The 16,541-nt window shown below is 53.9% G+C and overlaps 2 protein-coding genes across 5 annotated transcripts; one reads left to right on the plus strand and one right to left on the minus strand.

The window, feature by feature from the left end:
- Positions 1–275: 275 nt before the first annotated feature.
- wdr59 (WD repeat domain 59) lies at positions 276–9,390 on the plus strand. 4 transcript variants are annotated; one of them, XM_023332870.1, is made up of 27 exons: positions 276–516; positions 953–1,002; positions 1,443–1,578; positions 1,788–1,873; positions 1,946–2,026; positions 2,114–2,151; positions 2,245–2,333; positions 2,407–2,523; positions 2,597–2,674; positions 2,752–2,908; positions 2,982–3,061; positions 3,137–3,251; positions 3,708–3,814; positions 3,893–4,057; positions 4,327–4,422; positions 4,493–4,597; positions 4,666–4,787; positions 4,900–5,053; positions 5,531–5,587; positions 7,105–7,238; positions 7,459–7,540; positions 7,680–7,792; positions 7,869–8,001; positions 8,076–8,154; positions 8,283–8,403; positions 8,911–9,053; positions 9,118–9,390. In XM_023332870.1, the coding sequence occupies exons 1-27, from the start codon at positions 463–465 to the stop codon at positions 9,351–9,353; spliced, it is 2,928 nt and encodes a 975-aa protein (XP_023188638.1). In that variant the 5' UTR covers positions 276–462; the 3' UTR covers positions 9,354–9,390. The 4 variants fall into 4 exon arrangements, with proteins under 4 accessions (XP_023188638.1, XP_023188636.1, XP_023188637.1 ...); XM_023332868.1 differs by having other exon boundaries at positions 446–516; positions 5,534–5,587; XM_023332869.1 differs by having other exon boundaries at positions 446–516; positions 3,137–3,221.
- Positions 9,391–9,513: 123 nt separating this feature from the next.
- On the minus strand, positions 9,514–14,259 carry wdr88 (WD repeat domain 88). The gene is made up of 10 exons (XM_023332873.1): positions 14,144–14,259; positions 13,992–14,080; positions 13,830–13,920; positions 13,617–13,755; positions 13,411–13,540; positions 12,997–13,181; positions 10,917–10,999; positions 10,766–10,834; positions 10,371–10,469; positions 9,514–10,268 (listed from the first exon to the last, which is right to left on the minus strand). Exons 3-10 carry the CDS (start codon positions 13,890–13,892, stop codon positions 10,104–10,106), a joined length of 933 nt encoding a protein of 310 aa, XP_023188641.1. The 5' UTR covers positions 13,893–13,920; positions 13,992–14,080; positions 14,144–14,259; the 3' UTR covers positions 9,514–10,103.
- Between the last annotated feature and the right edge of the window lie 2,282 nt (positions 14,260–16,541).

Consider the following 16,541-nt stretch of genomic DNA (forward strand, 5'->3'; position numbering starts at 1 on the left):
TTAAATACATCACGAGTGTCGGAATTTTAACTACTTTGTTACTTTTTACCTCGTCGAGCTGATCTAAAAGGTGTTCAGGTGGAAAATATAGAAAATGTATGTTCCTTTAAAGTAGATGTGTTCACTGTTCGGTCCTGAACGAACTATTCTGTCAAAATTTCATTTATTTTTAAAACTATAAATCCGTAAATAATAATAAAAAAACAATTATGTAATTAAATGATTAACACTTGAAGTTAAAACCACAAGTAGTTAATACCAGGATGTTCCAGTAATCCTTTCATAATTCCTTTGCAGTGGTGAAGGGTTAACAACGGGCTAGATGGTTTCAATAATCTACAGAACTTGCTGTGACCCAGTTATTTGATGTTATGAAGCGGAGGAACCCGTCGCCATTGAACATATCACCGCAGCTCTTGAAGGTCACGTGACGTTGTGTTGACAGTGAGACGGGGAGGAAAGATGGCGGCGCGGTGGAGCAGCGAGACTGTGGTGGTGGAGTTTCGGGACGCTCAGGTGTGTGATTGTTTGAGCTGACCCAGATATTTCTGACCGGAAACTCGGGTGAGATCGGAGCTGCTGAGAACAGTTCACCTGCAGAACCGAACGCAAACCCGGATTAGTCGGGTTCGGTAACAGACCGAACCGAGCCGCAGTATCTGCGGTAGTTGATCTGAATGGTTCCGATCACGTGATTTCCTAGGGAGGAGATCATTGGCAACTTTCATTCAAGGTTGAGTCACGTGACAACAGATGACCGTCTTCCCTGCGTCGTCACAGCAACCACAGCCAGTCTCCAGGATGTGGTTGCTATGGTAACCATGGTGTCCAGGCTCATTAGTTTGAATAAACCCAGATTTTGCCATAGCTGCAAGCTGGGCAGCCATGTTGGATTGCAGGTCAGGGCTGATGGGAAGCTGACCTCTGACCTGTGGTCTGTGCTGTGTTCCAGGCCACCGCCATGTCCGTGGACTGCCTGGGCTCCCACGCCGTGCTGTCAGGGTAAGCTCCGGTTGCCGGTCCATTCCTGTAGATCAGGTTCTGACTCCTTCCTTAAATTATTTGTTGGGAGATTAAACTGTCAAACAAAAAATCTGTGAAATTAATTTACAATAATCGATTTGTACCCTGGCTATGCAGTAAATCAAAGCTCTGGTCCAGTCAAGGACTGGTTCTGGTTCTGGAGGTGTTCATGGCAGGACGGGAGTGTGGGTTCTGGTCCGGCCCAGATGGCTCCTACAGCTCTAACATCGGAACCAATCAGACTGGTTCTGAATCAGTTCTAAACCAGCCTGTTGGATCCTGTCTCTCAGACAGAACCAGCAGAACCAGTGACATGATCTTTGTCTCTGTTAAAAGATTATGTTCAATGTCTGACAACATCACCAGCTGCTGTCCCCGTCTGTCTCTCTGTCCCCGTCTGTCTCTCTGTCCCCGTCCAGCCGGCACTCCCTCTACCTGGTGAACCTGGACGCTCCGTCAGAGCCGTCCCGTAAGATGGGTCGCCACAGTAAGTGGGACGTGGGGACGGTCCAGTGGAACCCGCATCGGTCCCAGGCTCACATCTTCGCCGCCTCGGTGAGTTCTGCTGTGGTCCGGTCCGGACATGCTTCTATTTTAGGCTCTGAGCCATTATTTAATGACTGATTGATGAACGAATCGCCGGCCGTTTATGGTTCCGTCCATTTCATGAAATTCAGGCATGATGCTGCCAACACCATGTTAGACTGGGGCACAGCCGGGGACGGTGTGGGGACAGATCCTGATTGTCCCTCCTATGTTTCCAGAGCAACCAGCGAGTGGACCTGTACTCCTGGAGGGACGGCTGTGGAGAGACTCACACGTCCCTGCAGGGACACACCCGGGTCATCAGGTGACAGACACAAAGCAAGCACACCTGTTCACAGGTGGGGACAGGTGTGACTCACTGTGATTATCCCTGCAGCGACCTGGACTGGTCCTGGTTCGACTCGGAGCTGCTGGTGTCCAGCTCAGTGGACACCTACATCTACATCTGGGACACCAGGTAGGAGGAAAACCCAGGACCGGACCAGAACCGGTCTCAGAAGACACTGGATCTGCTGTCCTCATGTCTCGCTGTCTGTCTCCACAGGGACACTCGGAAACCCACGGTGGCGCTGTCTGCTGTCGGTGAGTCCTCAGCCTAAAACGTTCCCAAGTTCCCTGAATGCACCGCTCACTGTCGTCCCTGTCTCCTGTCCCGCCGTCCCACTGTCCCTCCAGCTGGAGCTGCTCAGGTGAAGTGGAACCGGAAGAACCCACATCTGCTGGCGTCCAGCCATGACGGAGACGTACGCATCTGGGACAAGAGGGTGAGATGTCCTGCGGGTTCTGGGACTGGTCTGGCAGCTGGACGACCTCTGACCTGTCCTCCTGTCTGAAAAGAAACCCAACACAGCGGTGGAGTACCTGGCTGCTCACCTGTCCAAGATCCATGGCCTGGACTGGCACCGAGACAACGAGTTCGTCTTCGCCACGTCCAGCCAGGACAACTCCGTCAGGGTGAGGACACACCGTCCTAAACGTCTCGTCAGGACGCCGTCTTGACGAGACGTCCTTTCTCTTCTGTCCTCAGTTCTGGGACTACCGACAGCCCAGGAAGTACCTGAGCGTCCTGTCCTGCCAGGTGCCGGTGTGGAAGGCCCGCTACACGGTGAGACACACTCGTCTCTGTCCCGGTCTGTGCCCCCGTCCCTCTGTCTCACCCTGTCCCCGTCTGTCTGTCCCCAGCCGTTCTCCAGCGGTCTCGTCACCGTCATGGTCCCTCAGCTGCGGCGGGAGAACAGTCTCCTGCTGTGGAGCGTTCTGGACCTCAACAGTCCCGTCCACGCCTTCGTTGGACACGATGATGTCGTCCTGGAGTTCCAGTGGCGTCCCCAGAAGGAAGGTGAGCGTCCCCCCCGTCCGCTGCCCCCTCAGACGGCCAGGTGCGGACAGTCAGAGTGTCTCCTGTCCCCCAGGGTCCAGGGACTTCCAGCTGGTGACCTGGTCCCGGGACCAGACGCTGCGGATCTGGAGGGTGGAGCCTCAGCTGCAGAAGGTCAGTCGGCGGCCAATCAGAGCCAGGCGAGGCGCCGCTGCGCTCTGATTGGCCGCTCCCTGTCTCCCGCTGCAGCTGTGTGTCAGCGACCTGGTGGACGAGCTGATGGAGGACGTGTCCATCGCCGTGGAGACGGAGAGGTCCCTGGGCGCCCAGCAAGGTGGGGCTCCGGCTCCGGATGGCCCGCCGGGTACGAACAGAACCCGACTCTTTCAGAACCTTCAGCTGACGTGACCTTTGACCTTTCCCCTGGGACAGTCCAGACCCAGAGCAGAACCCAGAGATCTGGGTCTGGTTCTGGTCCAGTTGCTGGTCCTGACAACAAACCATCAACTGGACCAGAACCAGAAAAGGTTGCTCAAAGTGTTTGAGAACCACAGCAGCTGAAAATGTTAAATGTTCTGGTTCCAGCAGAACCGGGTCGTTCTGACCATCAGGAGGGAACCATCCTGAGGTCCAGATAAATGCTCCTCCGTTATGCAATCGACCCGGTCGACCCGGCTGGCATCAGATCCAGGCCGACCCGGGTCTCTGCTGTGGCCGAGCTGAATGTTTCCCTCTCAGTGCGGATTGTCACCCAAAGGTCAAAGGTCAGAGGCAGAACATCAAGGTTTTGTCCAGCCTGACCTCTGACCTCTCCTCCCAGGTCAGGCGGCGAGCCGTCCGGACCCGGCCGCCGGTTCTGGTCTGGCCCAGACTCTGCAGCAGGAGTTCTCCCTGGTCAACCTGCAGATCCGGAACGTCAACGTAGAGGTGAGGCTCCGTCCGCCGGCCCGGTTCCGTCGGCCCGGTTCCGCCGGCTGTCTGACCCGGTTGTGCGTCCGTCCCCAGATGGACGCCCGGAACCGGAGCTGCGTGGTGTCGGCCCACTTCGGCGGCCAGCGGGTCCATCTGGTGGTCAACTTTCCGGTCCGGTACCCCAACAACGCCGCGCCCACCTTCCAATTCGTCGCCCCAACGACCATCCCCTCCGCCATGAAGACAAAGATCCAGAAGGTCAGTGACGGCACCAGAACCAGAACCGGCTGGACCAGCTGCATCAGGATCAGCTGGACCAGGATCAGAACCTTTCTATCAGAACAAACAGAAGCAGTCGACCTGAATCCTGAGCCCTGAGGGTCCGTCCGGTCCGGTCCGGTCCACTTACAGGACCCACCGCAGAACCTCACTGATGCCTCCAGCTGATGTTGGGGGGCCCAGAACCAGACTGGACCCGGTCGGGGCCCGGTGTGGACCAGAACCTGAGTCCAGCTGTCTGTGTCCAGGTCCTGATGGACACGTCTCTGCAGAAGGTGAAGCGGAACCAGAACTGCCTGGAGCCGTGCGTCCGGCAGCTCGTCTCCTGCCTGGAGTCAGACATGGTGAGAGCGTCAGAGCTGGGTCAGAACCGGGTCAGAACGCCATCCTCAGCATTGTGTCTCTGTCCATTAGACCCAAGAGGACGGTCCTGCGTCCGGCCCATTTGTCCTGTCCAATCCCGTGGCTCCGCCCCTGCAGGCGTTCCCCCGGGTCACCAACACCTACGGCTCCTATCAGGTCACTTCCTGCTGGCCGCCACCGCCGCCGCCCGCTCTTCATCGCCATAACAATCGCTTTCCTTTCAGGACGCCAATATCCCGTTCCCCCGGACCTCCGGAGCCCGGTTCTGCGGTACCGGCTGCCTGGTCTACTTCACCCGACCGATCACCATGCACCGCTCGGCCCCGCCCACAGAGCCCACGCCCAGGTGAGGACCGGGTGGAACCAGCGGTCCTGATCGGGCCAGTCCCGCTAGCAGAGATCAGCTGGGAAACAGAACCACAAGGTCCAGATGATGAGCGCCCCTCCTGTCTCCCCAGGTCCCTGTCGGCGCTGTCCGCCTACCACAGCGGGGTTCTGACCCCGATGAAGATGCGCTCCGAGTCCCAGAACACGCTGCGGCTCTACAGCGGCAGCCCGACCCGGTCCGACAAGGACACCGTCTCCATCTCCTCCTTCTACTACAAGGAGCGGGTAAGACTCACACACACATCCAGAACCTCTGCCTACGAAGCATGCAGGATCCACAGACCAGTAACCGGGTCAGGGTGTCCCAACAGAACCTCTGAACTGGTCCATCAGAACCTGAGAGCTGTTCTGGTGGTTCTGTTGTTGTTGGGTCGTCTGCAGAACTTGTTGCGGACTGGTACCTTTGGTTCTCTTTGGTCTGGTTCTGGTTCTGATGGACCGTCTGAGTCGAGATGCGCCCGTCTGCTCAGAACTCTGGTTCTGACCCGTCAGCTGTACTGGATCTGCCGGGCAGGCCAGACTCCAGAACCGGAGGTTAACCCATGAGGGTAGAGCTGGTAACCGTGGTAACCACGCAGCGGAAGTGAAGAACCCTTTTCCTGATTGGCTTCTCTTTCTTCCCTTTGTGTTTGTTTTCCTCTGTTGTTTTCCTCTCGACCAATCACTGTGGGCCCCGCCTCCTCCCCGCTCTCCTCCAATCAGAAGCTTCCCATGTCTGCCTCCCGTCGCTGGTCTGTCCAAACCCTCCATGATTGGCCGGTACAGCTCTTTGCCCCGCCCTCCAGCGCTCAGCTTGTTTTAACCTGCATGTCTCTGATTGGCTGCTTCTCCTCCACTAACCCACTGAGCCACACATCATCATCATCATCACCTTCATCCTGATCTGTGTGTTGGGCTCCGGCCTGGTTCCGACTCGGCGGCGGGTCACCGGGTCCAGACAGTTCTGTTTGCTTTTGTTTGCAGCTCAAACATCCCAATAGTTTTGAGGTCCAATGTTCTCATCAGAAGGGAAAAAGTGTAGATGGTTCTGGATCAGAACCAAAACCCAACATCTGCTTTCTCAGAACTATAAAAAGCTGCTTCCTCCAGGTTCTGTCCGGGTTCAGATACTGGACCTGGACAGAATACTTTTGGGTTTACCTGGATTTATTCCCAGTGATGATGCGACTCGTTGAGAAGTTTCCACCAGCACCACCTGGACTGGCCTGGTTCTGGGTTTATGGTTCTGACTCATTTCAGGGAAGTGTAACGCTTCCCCTGCCGTTCCTGAAGGTAGCTCCGGTGTTCCTCCAGAACCGGTCCATCGCAGCGCAGAGTGGTACCGGTCAGCAGGCTCCGCCCACAGCTACATGCTGATGTATATTACTGTGAGACCCAGGATTCTGGTTCTGTTCCACAAGGAACCTACCAGACCGGACCCTGGTTCTGTCATCCAGTCCGGACGGTCAGGAAGAGGCGAAGCTACTGCTTCCTGACTGGGAACCACTTCCTGTTGGACTGTTTCCAGTTGAAACAAGAAGAAACCATCAAACTGGACCAAAAGGCCATTTCCACTGGCAAGTCTCTCTCTAACTGGTGACTGTGCGGTCCGGTTCGGTCCGGTTCTACCCCAGGTAGTGAGCTGTGTTCCTCACTGGGCGGGCCGTGAGCAGAGACATTGAGCAAAGCAGAACCTCAGTTCTGATGGACTCAAATAAACCCAGATATTTAATTTTTTCTTATAGAAATTCATTTCTGGGTTGGGGTTAAGCACAGCCCACATAAGGCCGTCGCATGTTCGATTCCCGGCCTGGTGACCTTTGCCTCTTCCCTCTCATTACCAGCTTTCCTGTCGTACCACTTTCCCTCTGAGCTGAGCAGAACCGACCAGGGGGTTCTGGACTGGGTGGTTCTTGGTCCGTTTCGAACACATAAGCTAAGCTAACTCAGTAATTCCTGCCTACTGTCCTTACTAACCTTTGACCTGTCCAGGTGAGTTGTGTCTCGCCTGCTATGAAGTAATTTGGCTCTTGAGGCTGATGAGATGTTCACACTGAGGACAGCAGAACCTCAGAACTGGACCTGCTGGTGAATCGGGTCCAGAGAACGCGGTTCTGCTAGACCCACCCGTGCACCTTAGGTCCACTTACTGGATCCAGAGATCCTGCGGTGGTTCCGGTGGTCCGGACACTCGGTGTGAACAGCCTCTGCTGTGATCCCGAAGCCGTTTAATCAGCTGCTGTTTTGTCTCCTCGGCCGGCCGTCCCCGTCCTCCTGTCTGTCTGTGTCTCCGTCAGAAATCGCGGCGCTTCAAGACGAAGCGGGAAGGAGCGGAGTACAGCAGCCGGCCCATCAAGCTGGCTGGGAAGGTCATCATCCAGGAGATCTCCTGCCTGCTGCCTGTGCACAAGGCTCTGGGAGAGAGCTACATGTGAGTCCCTGCGTCCTCACATGTCCCTGAGAGACACTGTCCCTGTCCCCAGACCGGAACCAGCTGTCTCCAAGCCTCACAGAGAACCCTAACAATCTGTCTCAGTGAGGACAGCGGCATGTGGTTGCATCTGCTGAGGGACAGTCTGGATGAAGGACTCTGTCCTCTCCGGAGGACGCCATCGGGCCGTCCAACCTGAACGTCTGTTTGTCTTCCTCAGTCTGAACATGAACGACATTCAGGAAACGTGTCAGAAGAACGCAGCAGCAGCACTCGCTGTGGGACGCAGAGACCTGGCCAAGGTGAGCGTGCCTCCATCTCCTCGCAGGTTCTCAGGTTCACACAGCCTGAACCTGTCCAGTCTCCATCCTGACCACAAACTACTGCTGGTCCTGTGGTCTAGTGTTGGTCCACAACCTTCACCCTGTCTATGCTGTGCAGGTTTGGGCTTTGGCGTCCGCTGCCACCAGTCAGGACCTGAGTCCAGATTCTGACCCGGACACAGAGACGCCCTGGGCCAGACACCCGTTTGGGCGCCACCTGCTGGAGACACTGTGAGTTTGCAGAAGGTGATCATATGTTGGTGTGGAGGAACATAAAAGCTGAGATGTCTCTATTATAACCCATCAGTTTGGATCACTATAGTCAGATGAGCGACGTCCAGACTCTGGCCATGCTCTGCAGCGTGTTCAGGGCTCAGGCTCCGCCCCCCGACTGCTACTCGCTGTACGGACACCCCGGCTCCCGCCTCCACTCCCGATTTGTAAGTCTGCATGTGGTTGGAGCAGCATCACTGAATCTGGAGCAGATTCAGTGATGCTGCTCCTCTGTGTTCAGCCCAGCTACACCTCCAGTTCTGTCACATCCGGCTCCTGTTCCAGCACCTCCGACTCCATCGCAGCGACCTGGACCACAGGTGAACCTCCACAGCTCCCCCCGCTGGCCGCCTCAAACTCCACAGCTCCCCCCGCTGGCCGCCCCAAACCCCACAGCTCCCCCCGCTGGCCGCAACAACCCTCTTTAGGTTGTCTACCTGTGTTTCAGTGAGAGACCCCGAGCATCCCGCCCCCTGGGGGGAGTCTTCTCCTGACGACTATCGCTATGGCAACCAGAGCTACACGGACCCTCGGGAGCGAGAGCGGGAGCTGCACGACATGAACAAGAGGTGAGTTTGCTCCTCGGCTCTAAGTCAAGGCTTCAGTCTTCCTTTGGACCTGCCGAGCAGAACAGGTGTTGCATCATTTTCTGTGACTGCAGCGGGCGATAGTGTGCAAGTACGTCTTGAAAACCTACTGGTATGTTACAGATTATGATGGACATCATAATCTGTGTGAATTTTCTATTTGAGGGTTAAATATCGTTTCAAGTGAGATGTAACAAATCGGTGGCAGAAACACTAAAGACTATTAAACTACCAGCGCACCAATTAACTAACCAGCCGCAGTTGGTTTACATATTTTAACGATGTGACGTCCGTCGGTGTTCAGCCTCAAATACAAAACATCACGTTTTCTCCGTTGAGCTCAGCTGTATCAGTGTTTACTCAGTTTACCTAAATACTCTTTCTTGCTGGTCTTTAAGACGTACTTGCACGCTAACGCCCCCTGCGGTCACAGATGTTTGAGCCGGAGGCGATTGTTGTTGAGGCGATGTCACTTCCTGTTCCTGCCAGGCTGCTGGACCCGGCCAACACGCTGCAGTTCGACGACTTCAAGAAGAGCTACGGTGAAATCCTGTACCGCTGGGGTCTGGGCGACAAGCGGGCTGACGTCCTCAAGTTCACGGCCGGCCCGCCAGAACCTCACAAAGGCATCGGTACGTTTCCTTCAGCGGTCCGGCCGGGTCGGGTTCTGGTTCTGACGGGTCTGTTTCCCTGCAGAGTTCGGGCTGTACTGCTGCCACTGCCGCAGTCAGGCGCGCGGGACGCAGTGCGCCGTGTGCAAGCGGCTGACCTTCCAGTGCGCCGTGTGCCACGTCGCCGTGCGCGGCTCCTCCAACTTCTGCCTGAGCTGCGGCCACGGCGGCCATACTGGACACATGATGGACTGGTTCCGGCGCCAGGATGAGTGTCCGGCCGGCTGCGGCTGCCGCTGCCTGCTGCAAAGCACCTTCTGACGCCGCCGTCAGCTCAATAAAACCCATGAATATCTCAGCCGCTGTCGTTTCTACTTCCTGTTCATGTCGCTGCTGTTTTCAGATCTTTATTCCAAAATATTTCATTTATCAGTTCCATAAAAAGAAACCAAGGAAGGGACTCAGATCAAAACGTTAAATGTTCAATGTTTCCTGGTGATGGTAGATTTATTGACCCAAATGGAAATGAGAGAAAACAGAAGAGACGAAGTTCAACCAAGCAGCACAGTCAGTCTGCAGATTAATAATCTACAAATTAATAATCTTATTGAACAAAGCGAAAGCCGCTGCAATGAATTAAACTCCGACTCTGATGACCAGAACGTCATCATTTGCTGTTTCCCGTGATGCCGCTCATGAGACGCTGGCGTCTGATTGGCCAGGCACCACAGCGTGTTTCCTTCAGACCAATCACAAGGACTGGTGCAGAGGAAGCCCCGCCCCCTGGTCATGGTAATTAACCTGTAGTTATATTATTGAAGGATTTTATTAATTTTGTTTTCTCACTTCCAGACCTAAAATGAAACAAACTAAACAAAAATGATGTAAATTAGAAAAAATGTAAAATTTTAACCTGAAAAGGTCAAAGTTCAGAGAGAAAGGATTGAATGGGTCATGGTTCTGGAAGCTTCGCAACCATGGTAACGCATCATGTGACCTCCCCAGACCCATCCGAAGATCTTGTACGCAGCAAACATGGGATGCTCACTCTGCTCCCTGTTCCTGAGCTCATCAGGCGTCACTGCGCTCTCCACCAATCAGAGGAGACGGGCAGGGAGACAGCGACGGCGGGAGGCGGAACGTGGGCGGAGCTTTGAGGCGGCAGAAGACGCAGCGCGTCAGCAGGTCAGAGGTCAGCAGTCTGGACACCGGGAACGGCCTTCCACACTCTTCACACTGTAGAGAGACGGCGAGAGCATCGTCATGGCAACCAGAGAAAAGCTGGGCCGCCGTGTTGGTGAGCAGAACCAGAACCGGGTCACCAGAAAACGTCCTCACCTTCAGGATCTGGACCCCGGTTCCCTCTCCGCTTTTGATCTGCATCACCTCGGGGATCTGCTCCATGTTCTGCACGTCCCACAGCCGGACGCTGCCGTCCTGCGGGTCAAAGGTCAAAGGTTAACGCGCAACCAAGCCTAAAGTATTCACCCCCATTCAGAAGCACCAGCGATCGGAAACATGAACCATAGGAGAGCTGCAGCCAGAGGGGGCGCCACTGAGAACGGAATTCAAAGACATGCCACACTTTTCAGATCGTTAAAAGCCATGTTTCACTTCTCAGCTCTGCTCTGCCTCCTGCTGGTTAAAACAAAATACTGCAGGCTGAGGAAAAGTTCAGGCGCTGTGAATACTTTCTAAGAATCCAGTTTGTCTTTAAGAAACAGGAAGTCAACCTTGGAAGAAGAGACAACCAGCTTCCTGTCAGCGCTGAGAGACACGTCCGTCACCCAATCAGAGTGGCCCTGGAAGGAAACACAGGTCAGCTGATCTACAGAAATCAGCTGATCTTCGTCTCCTCGGAAACACGTGGCGGGTCCTCGTCACCCTCAGAACCAGAGTCCGGCGGAGCGAGGACGGATCCCACAGCGCCACGGTCCGGTCGTAGGAGCCGGACACCAGCAGGTCACCTGAGGACACGGAGGGGGGACAGGAGGGACCAGAAACAGACCATCATCAGAACCAGAACCCAGTTACTAGAACCGGGTTAGTCCCTCATCAACAGACTGTTTTTAGCGAAACGTTCCCGTCCTACTCAGTGTTTTCAAAAATCATGTTGGCGGCAAAAAACTATTTCAGAAGGAACTCCGGATTTCTCTGTTCGGATGCAGTATTTTGTCTGAGCCGTCCCTGAACGCCTCATCTTCCCTTAACAACACACCGTCCCTGAACGCCTCAACGTCCTTTAACGCCTCACCGTCCCTGAACGCCTCATCGTCCTTTAACTCCTCACCATCCCTGAACGCCTCATCGTCCTTTAATGCCACACCGTCCCTGAACGTCTCACCATTTTTTAATGCCTCACCGTCCTTTAATTCCTCACGGTCCCTGAACGCCTCACCGTCCTTTAACGCCTCACCGTCCCTGAACGCCTCATCATCCCCAAACGCCTCATCGTCCTTTAACTCCTCACTGTCCCTGAACGCCTCACCATCCCTGAACGCCTCACCGTCCCTTAACATCATACTGTCCCTGAACGCCTCACTGTCCTTTAACTCCTCACCGTCCCTGAACGCCTCATCGTCCTTTAACTCCTCACCGTCCCTGAACGCCTCACCGTCCCTTAACACCACACTGTCCCTGAACGCCTCATCGTCCTTTAACTCCTCACTGTCCCTGAACGTCTCACCATTTTTTAACGCCTCACTGTCCTTTAACTCCTCACTGTCCCTGAACGCCTCGCCGTCCCTGAACGCCTCGCCGTCCCTGAACGCCTCGCCGTCCCTGAACGCCTCATCGTCCTTTAACTCCTCACCGTCCCTGAACGCCTCACCGTCCCTTAACATCACACTGTCCCTGAACGCCTCACTGTCCTTTAACTCCTCACCGTCCCTGAACGCCTCATCGTCCTTTAACTCCTCACCGTCCCTGAACGCCTCACCGTCCCTTAACGCCTCACCGTCCCTGAACGCCTCATCGTCCTTTAACTCCTCACCATCCCTGAACGCCTCATCGTCCTTTAATGCCACACCGTCCCTGAACGTCTCACCATTTTTTAATGCCTCACCGTCCTTTAATTCCTCACGGTCCCTGAACGCCTCACCGTCCTTTAACGCCTCACCGTCCCTGAACGCCTCATCGCCCTTTAACTCCTTACCGTCCTTTAATGCCACACCGTCCCTGAACGCCTCATCATCCCCAAACGCCTCATCGTCCTTTAACTCCTCACTGTCCCTGAACGCCTCACCATCCCTGAACGCCTCACCGTCCCTTAACATCACACTGTCCCTGAACGCCTCACTGTCCTTTAACTCCTCACCGTCCCTGAACGCCTCATCGTCCTTTAACTCCTCACCGTCCCTGAACGCCTCACCGTCCCTTAACACCACACTGTCCCTGAACGCCTCATCGTCCTTTAACTCCTCACTGTCCCTGAACGTCTCACCATTTTTTAACGCCTCACTGTCCTTTAACTCCTCACTGTCCCTGAACGCCTCGCCGTCCCTGAACGCCTCGCCGTCCCTGAACGCCTCGCCGTCCCTGAACGCCTCATCGTCCTTTAACTCCTCACCGTCCCTGAACGCCTCACCGTCCCTTAACATCACACTGTCCCTGAACGCCTCACTGTCCTTTAACTCCTCACCGTCCCTGAACGCCTCATCGTCCTTTAACTCCTCACCGTCCCTGAACGCCTCACCGTCCCTTAACACCACACTGTCCCTGAACGCCTCATCGTCCTTTAACTCCTCACTGTCCCTGAACGTCTCACCATTTTTTAACGCCTCACTGTCCTTTAACTCCTCACTGTCCCTGAACGCCTCATCGTTCTTTAACTCCTCACCATCCTTTAACTCCTCACCCTCCCTGAACGCCTCGCCGTCCCTGAACGCCTCGCCGTCCCTGAACGCCTCATCGTCCTTTAACTCCTCACCGTCCCTGAACGCCTCACCGTCCCTGAACGCCTCACCGTCAGCAGACAGGACGCAGCAGCTCACGCTGCCCTCATGGCCGCGCTGCAGCGCCGTGCCGCCCCGGGACCGGAACTGCCCCCCCTGCAGGTCCCACAGCTTCAGCGTCTTATCCCATGATGCCGTGCACAGGAAGTGCCCGTTGCCGTTGAAGCAGCAGCTGGAAACCACGTTGCTATGGTTACTGAGGGAGAGAGCAAACACAGATGATGAGACATCTGGGGTACTTTCTATCGCCATGGAAATCATTCTGGTTCTGCAAGGTCATCCCTGTTGTTCCTCTCCACTGTCACCACATGCTTGTTCAGGATGAGTCAACAACAAAACTTTCTACTGAACCGGACCTGAGAGGTTCTGATGGAGAGAATGGACAACGGCGCCCCCTAGAGCACAGAGAGCTGCACTGCGCCAACCTGCTGATGGACATGGTCGTCCTCTTGGCCTGCAGGTCCCACAGCTTGATGGTCCGGTCTGCGGACACCGATGCCACCCGCTGGTCCGGAGGGTCGAAGCGGACCCGTGTGATGGTGCAGCAGTGGTGGTCTGCGGGGGCACAAGAGCGGCACATGAACGTCTCACGGGGACAGGCGGAGTCCGGTGTGCTGAGACGCCGTCCTACTGCTGATGCGATGCAACATCTGGCCACCGGAGGCGCCGCAGACGTAGACAGCGTCCTGAGGCTCGGCGGCGCAGACCAGCAGCCGGCCGTCAGACGAGCAGCTGCAGGACGTCAGCAGGCCGTCCAACTCCGTCTCCCACTGGACAGACAGACCGGAGACGGTCAGCAGGCCGTCCTCCCAGCAGGGGACCCTGCTGGGAGGACGGCAGCTACCAGGACACGTCCCGTCTCCAGGTCCCAGGCCACCATCTTCCTGTCCCAGGACACCGTCACCATCCTGACACACACGCACACACACACACACCTTAAGGTCCGAGTGTTAATCTGGATTAGTGTAAATTATCAGACTCCAGCTGTAGGTGGTGTGAGCCCAACCTGTTGCTGGTGGGGATCAGAGCACACTCAGTGATGCTTCTGCTGTGAACTCCAGCAAACAGCCTCAGAGGCCGGCCGCTCTCCACGTCCTGCAGAGGTCAGAGGTCAGCGCAGAGTCACACAGCAGGAACCAATGCAGAGCAGCAGTTTACCCAGAGGATGGCGCTGCCGTCCAACGAGCAGCTCAGGACGCCGCGGTCGCCGCAGCAGAACCGGGCTGCGGTGACGTCATCGCCGTGAGCATGCAGCACCTTCACTGGAACCTGCAGCGCAAAACCAGTTCAGACTGGGACAGCTGCGGCGGACCAGCTGACTTTTCTCGCAGCAGCATTATCAGCTGATCAGCTTCTTCTGTTGCTTCATGGAGTCGAATCAGTAGAAAAGTAGATATTAAACATGGTGGGCATCAGGGATCGGTTCTGGTATAAAGTCACCAGTGAGTTTCGGCTGATTTTATCTGGGGGTGTGAATACGACTGGAACATGGAGGCTCCATCGTCACTGTAACGGACGGTCTGTAAATAAAACACTTTAAAGAAAACGTTACTTGATCTGCGTCATTATTGACAGAATGGCCGTTCTGACCTTCAGGGTGACCTTCAGCAGGTCACTGAAACCAAACAGGCTGAAGCTGCAGGAAACTCTCAAACGCCTCACGACTGCGGCAACAGAGATCCTTGATGGAGACACGATGCTTCACTCTGATGGATTTCAGCCAAAGGTGTCTACACAAGGCTCCAGGGCCGGCCCCAGCCTCCATGGGGCCTTGAGCCAAATGTGGTTTTGGGGCCCTCTAGTTCTGCTAACGTTGTGGACCAGCTGCAGTCAGCAGTCCGATCATTAGATCATTCACACACCTGCTATAAACTTATTGCATCTCTGGCAGTGCTGTTTACATTATAAACATGTATAATATAAGATACATTTATTCTCCAACTGATTTATCGACCAGTTGATTTCTGGGAGCCGATTTCCTTCATTTTGGGGGATCGTGATCAGCTGATACTTAGATGTGGATCTGATTTTATCCCCTGATCTGATCTTCATCAGCAAAGGTTTAAAAATCATCTCTGTCCTCTTCTGCTCTGCAGTGAGACGTTTGACTGACAGACAGACCCACCAGGTCTGAACGTTTACAGCTAACAATATTCACCTCACTGTTGCAACTCAGTGACTTTCTTGCTACATTTAGCAACATTTCAGTCAAAATCAGCAGGTCAGGCTTTTAAAGATCGGTAACCAGGGATCGGCCAGAAAACTGCAATTGGTGCAGCTCTACACATATTCATGACATCCTTTGATTAAATTAATTTCTCTTAAACGTTACTCCAACAGCTAAAATGTAATTTATACCAGGTGAGTCTTTCTCCCCCTAAGCGGCTGCTTAGTTTGCTTATGCCGTGGGCCGGCCCTGCTAGGAGACGCGCTAACTTTTTCCTCAAGTATGAAACACATTTTCTGTTAAACAAATAAAAGGTTGTTTCTTTTTAACCAAAAATTAAATAATCTCTTTTATTCTTTCAGAGTGATTTTTTTGTTTTGAGATGACTGGAATTCATCCAGTTCAACTTTATTAACAGACTTTTGTTCACAGATACAGAAAAAGTGGCCCTGAATGTAGCTTTTAGCTAAAGCTAACTCGTACAGGTAGAAGTCACCTGAGACTCTTCGCTCCACTCTGCTCCTTCGTCCTCCTCCGGGCCTCCTCTTCCTCCGGGAGGCTGCTGCACTACCACGGGCTCCAGCTTTATCCAAGTTATTTCTAATAAACCTAAACGAAGACAAAAAACCGCTAAGCTGACGATGCCGCTTGTTAGGAGTTGCCATAGCGACGAGTTTGAGATGGTGCATTCAAGAGCCGTAGGACAAACTGTTCAAACAGCTGTACAAATAGGATAGAAAATGTTATGTATAATACGTATGTATAGACATATAAATATTTACAATTTTTACATATAAAATACATTCTTAAAAGTATTCCATATGTGTCTCACAGTGACGTGCGGTGAGGCTCTGATTGAATCAAAATCATAAAACTTCCTGCATTTTATTGTTTACATGCGGACATTGAAGGCAAAAAGACTGAACTTTCACACGCGCTGCCAGGTACAATCATTCCGTTAACTCAATGAAACTTGGAAATATAGATATTATTATTTTAGTGCTATGCTGCACAGCAAAGGGGAAGTACAACTCAAACCGCCTTTTTCTCGCTCTGTATCGGCCAGGCTACACGTAGACTCGTGGCGTGTAGCTTCACTTATTTACTGTATAGCTAGCTCCACGGCTAGCTCGCTGTTTCTGTCTCTTACTCTGCAGTTGTGGAGTCACAATGTCTGGGTCATGAGCGCCCCCTGCCATGAGGCCAGAGAACTGCCTGCCTCACCTCGAATCTGTTCTCTGGTTTCTGATCGCTGCTCAGCACAGAAACACGTTACACACACAGCTGGTGACAACAAACACTGAACATTATATACATAAGCTAAATGATGGAAAATCAGGTCATATATTAAATGTTTCTAACCATTTTATTGGTGACGTTCAGACAGGA

The sequence above is a fragment of the Xiphophorus maculatus genome, chromosome 4, assembly GCF_002775205.1.
Source record: "Xiphophorus maculatus strain JP 163 A chromosome 4, X_maculatus-5.0-male, whole genome shotgun sequence".
Lineage (NCBI taxonomy): Eukaryota > Metazoa > Chordata > Actinopteri > Cyprinodontiformes > Poeciliidae > Xiphophorus > Xiphophorus maculatus.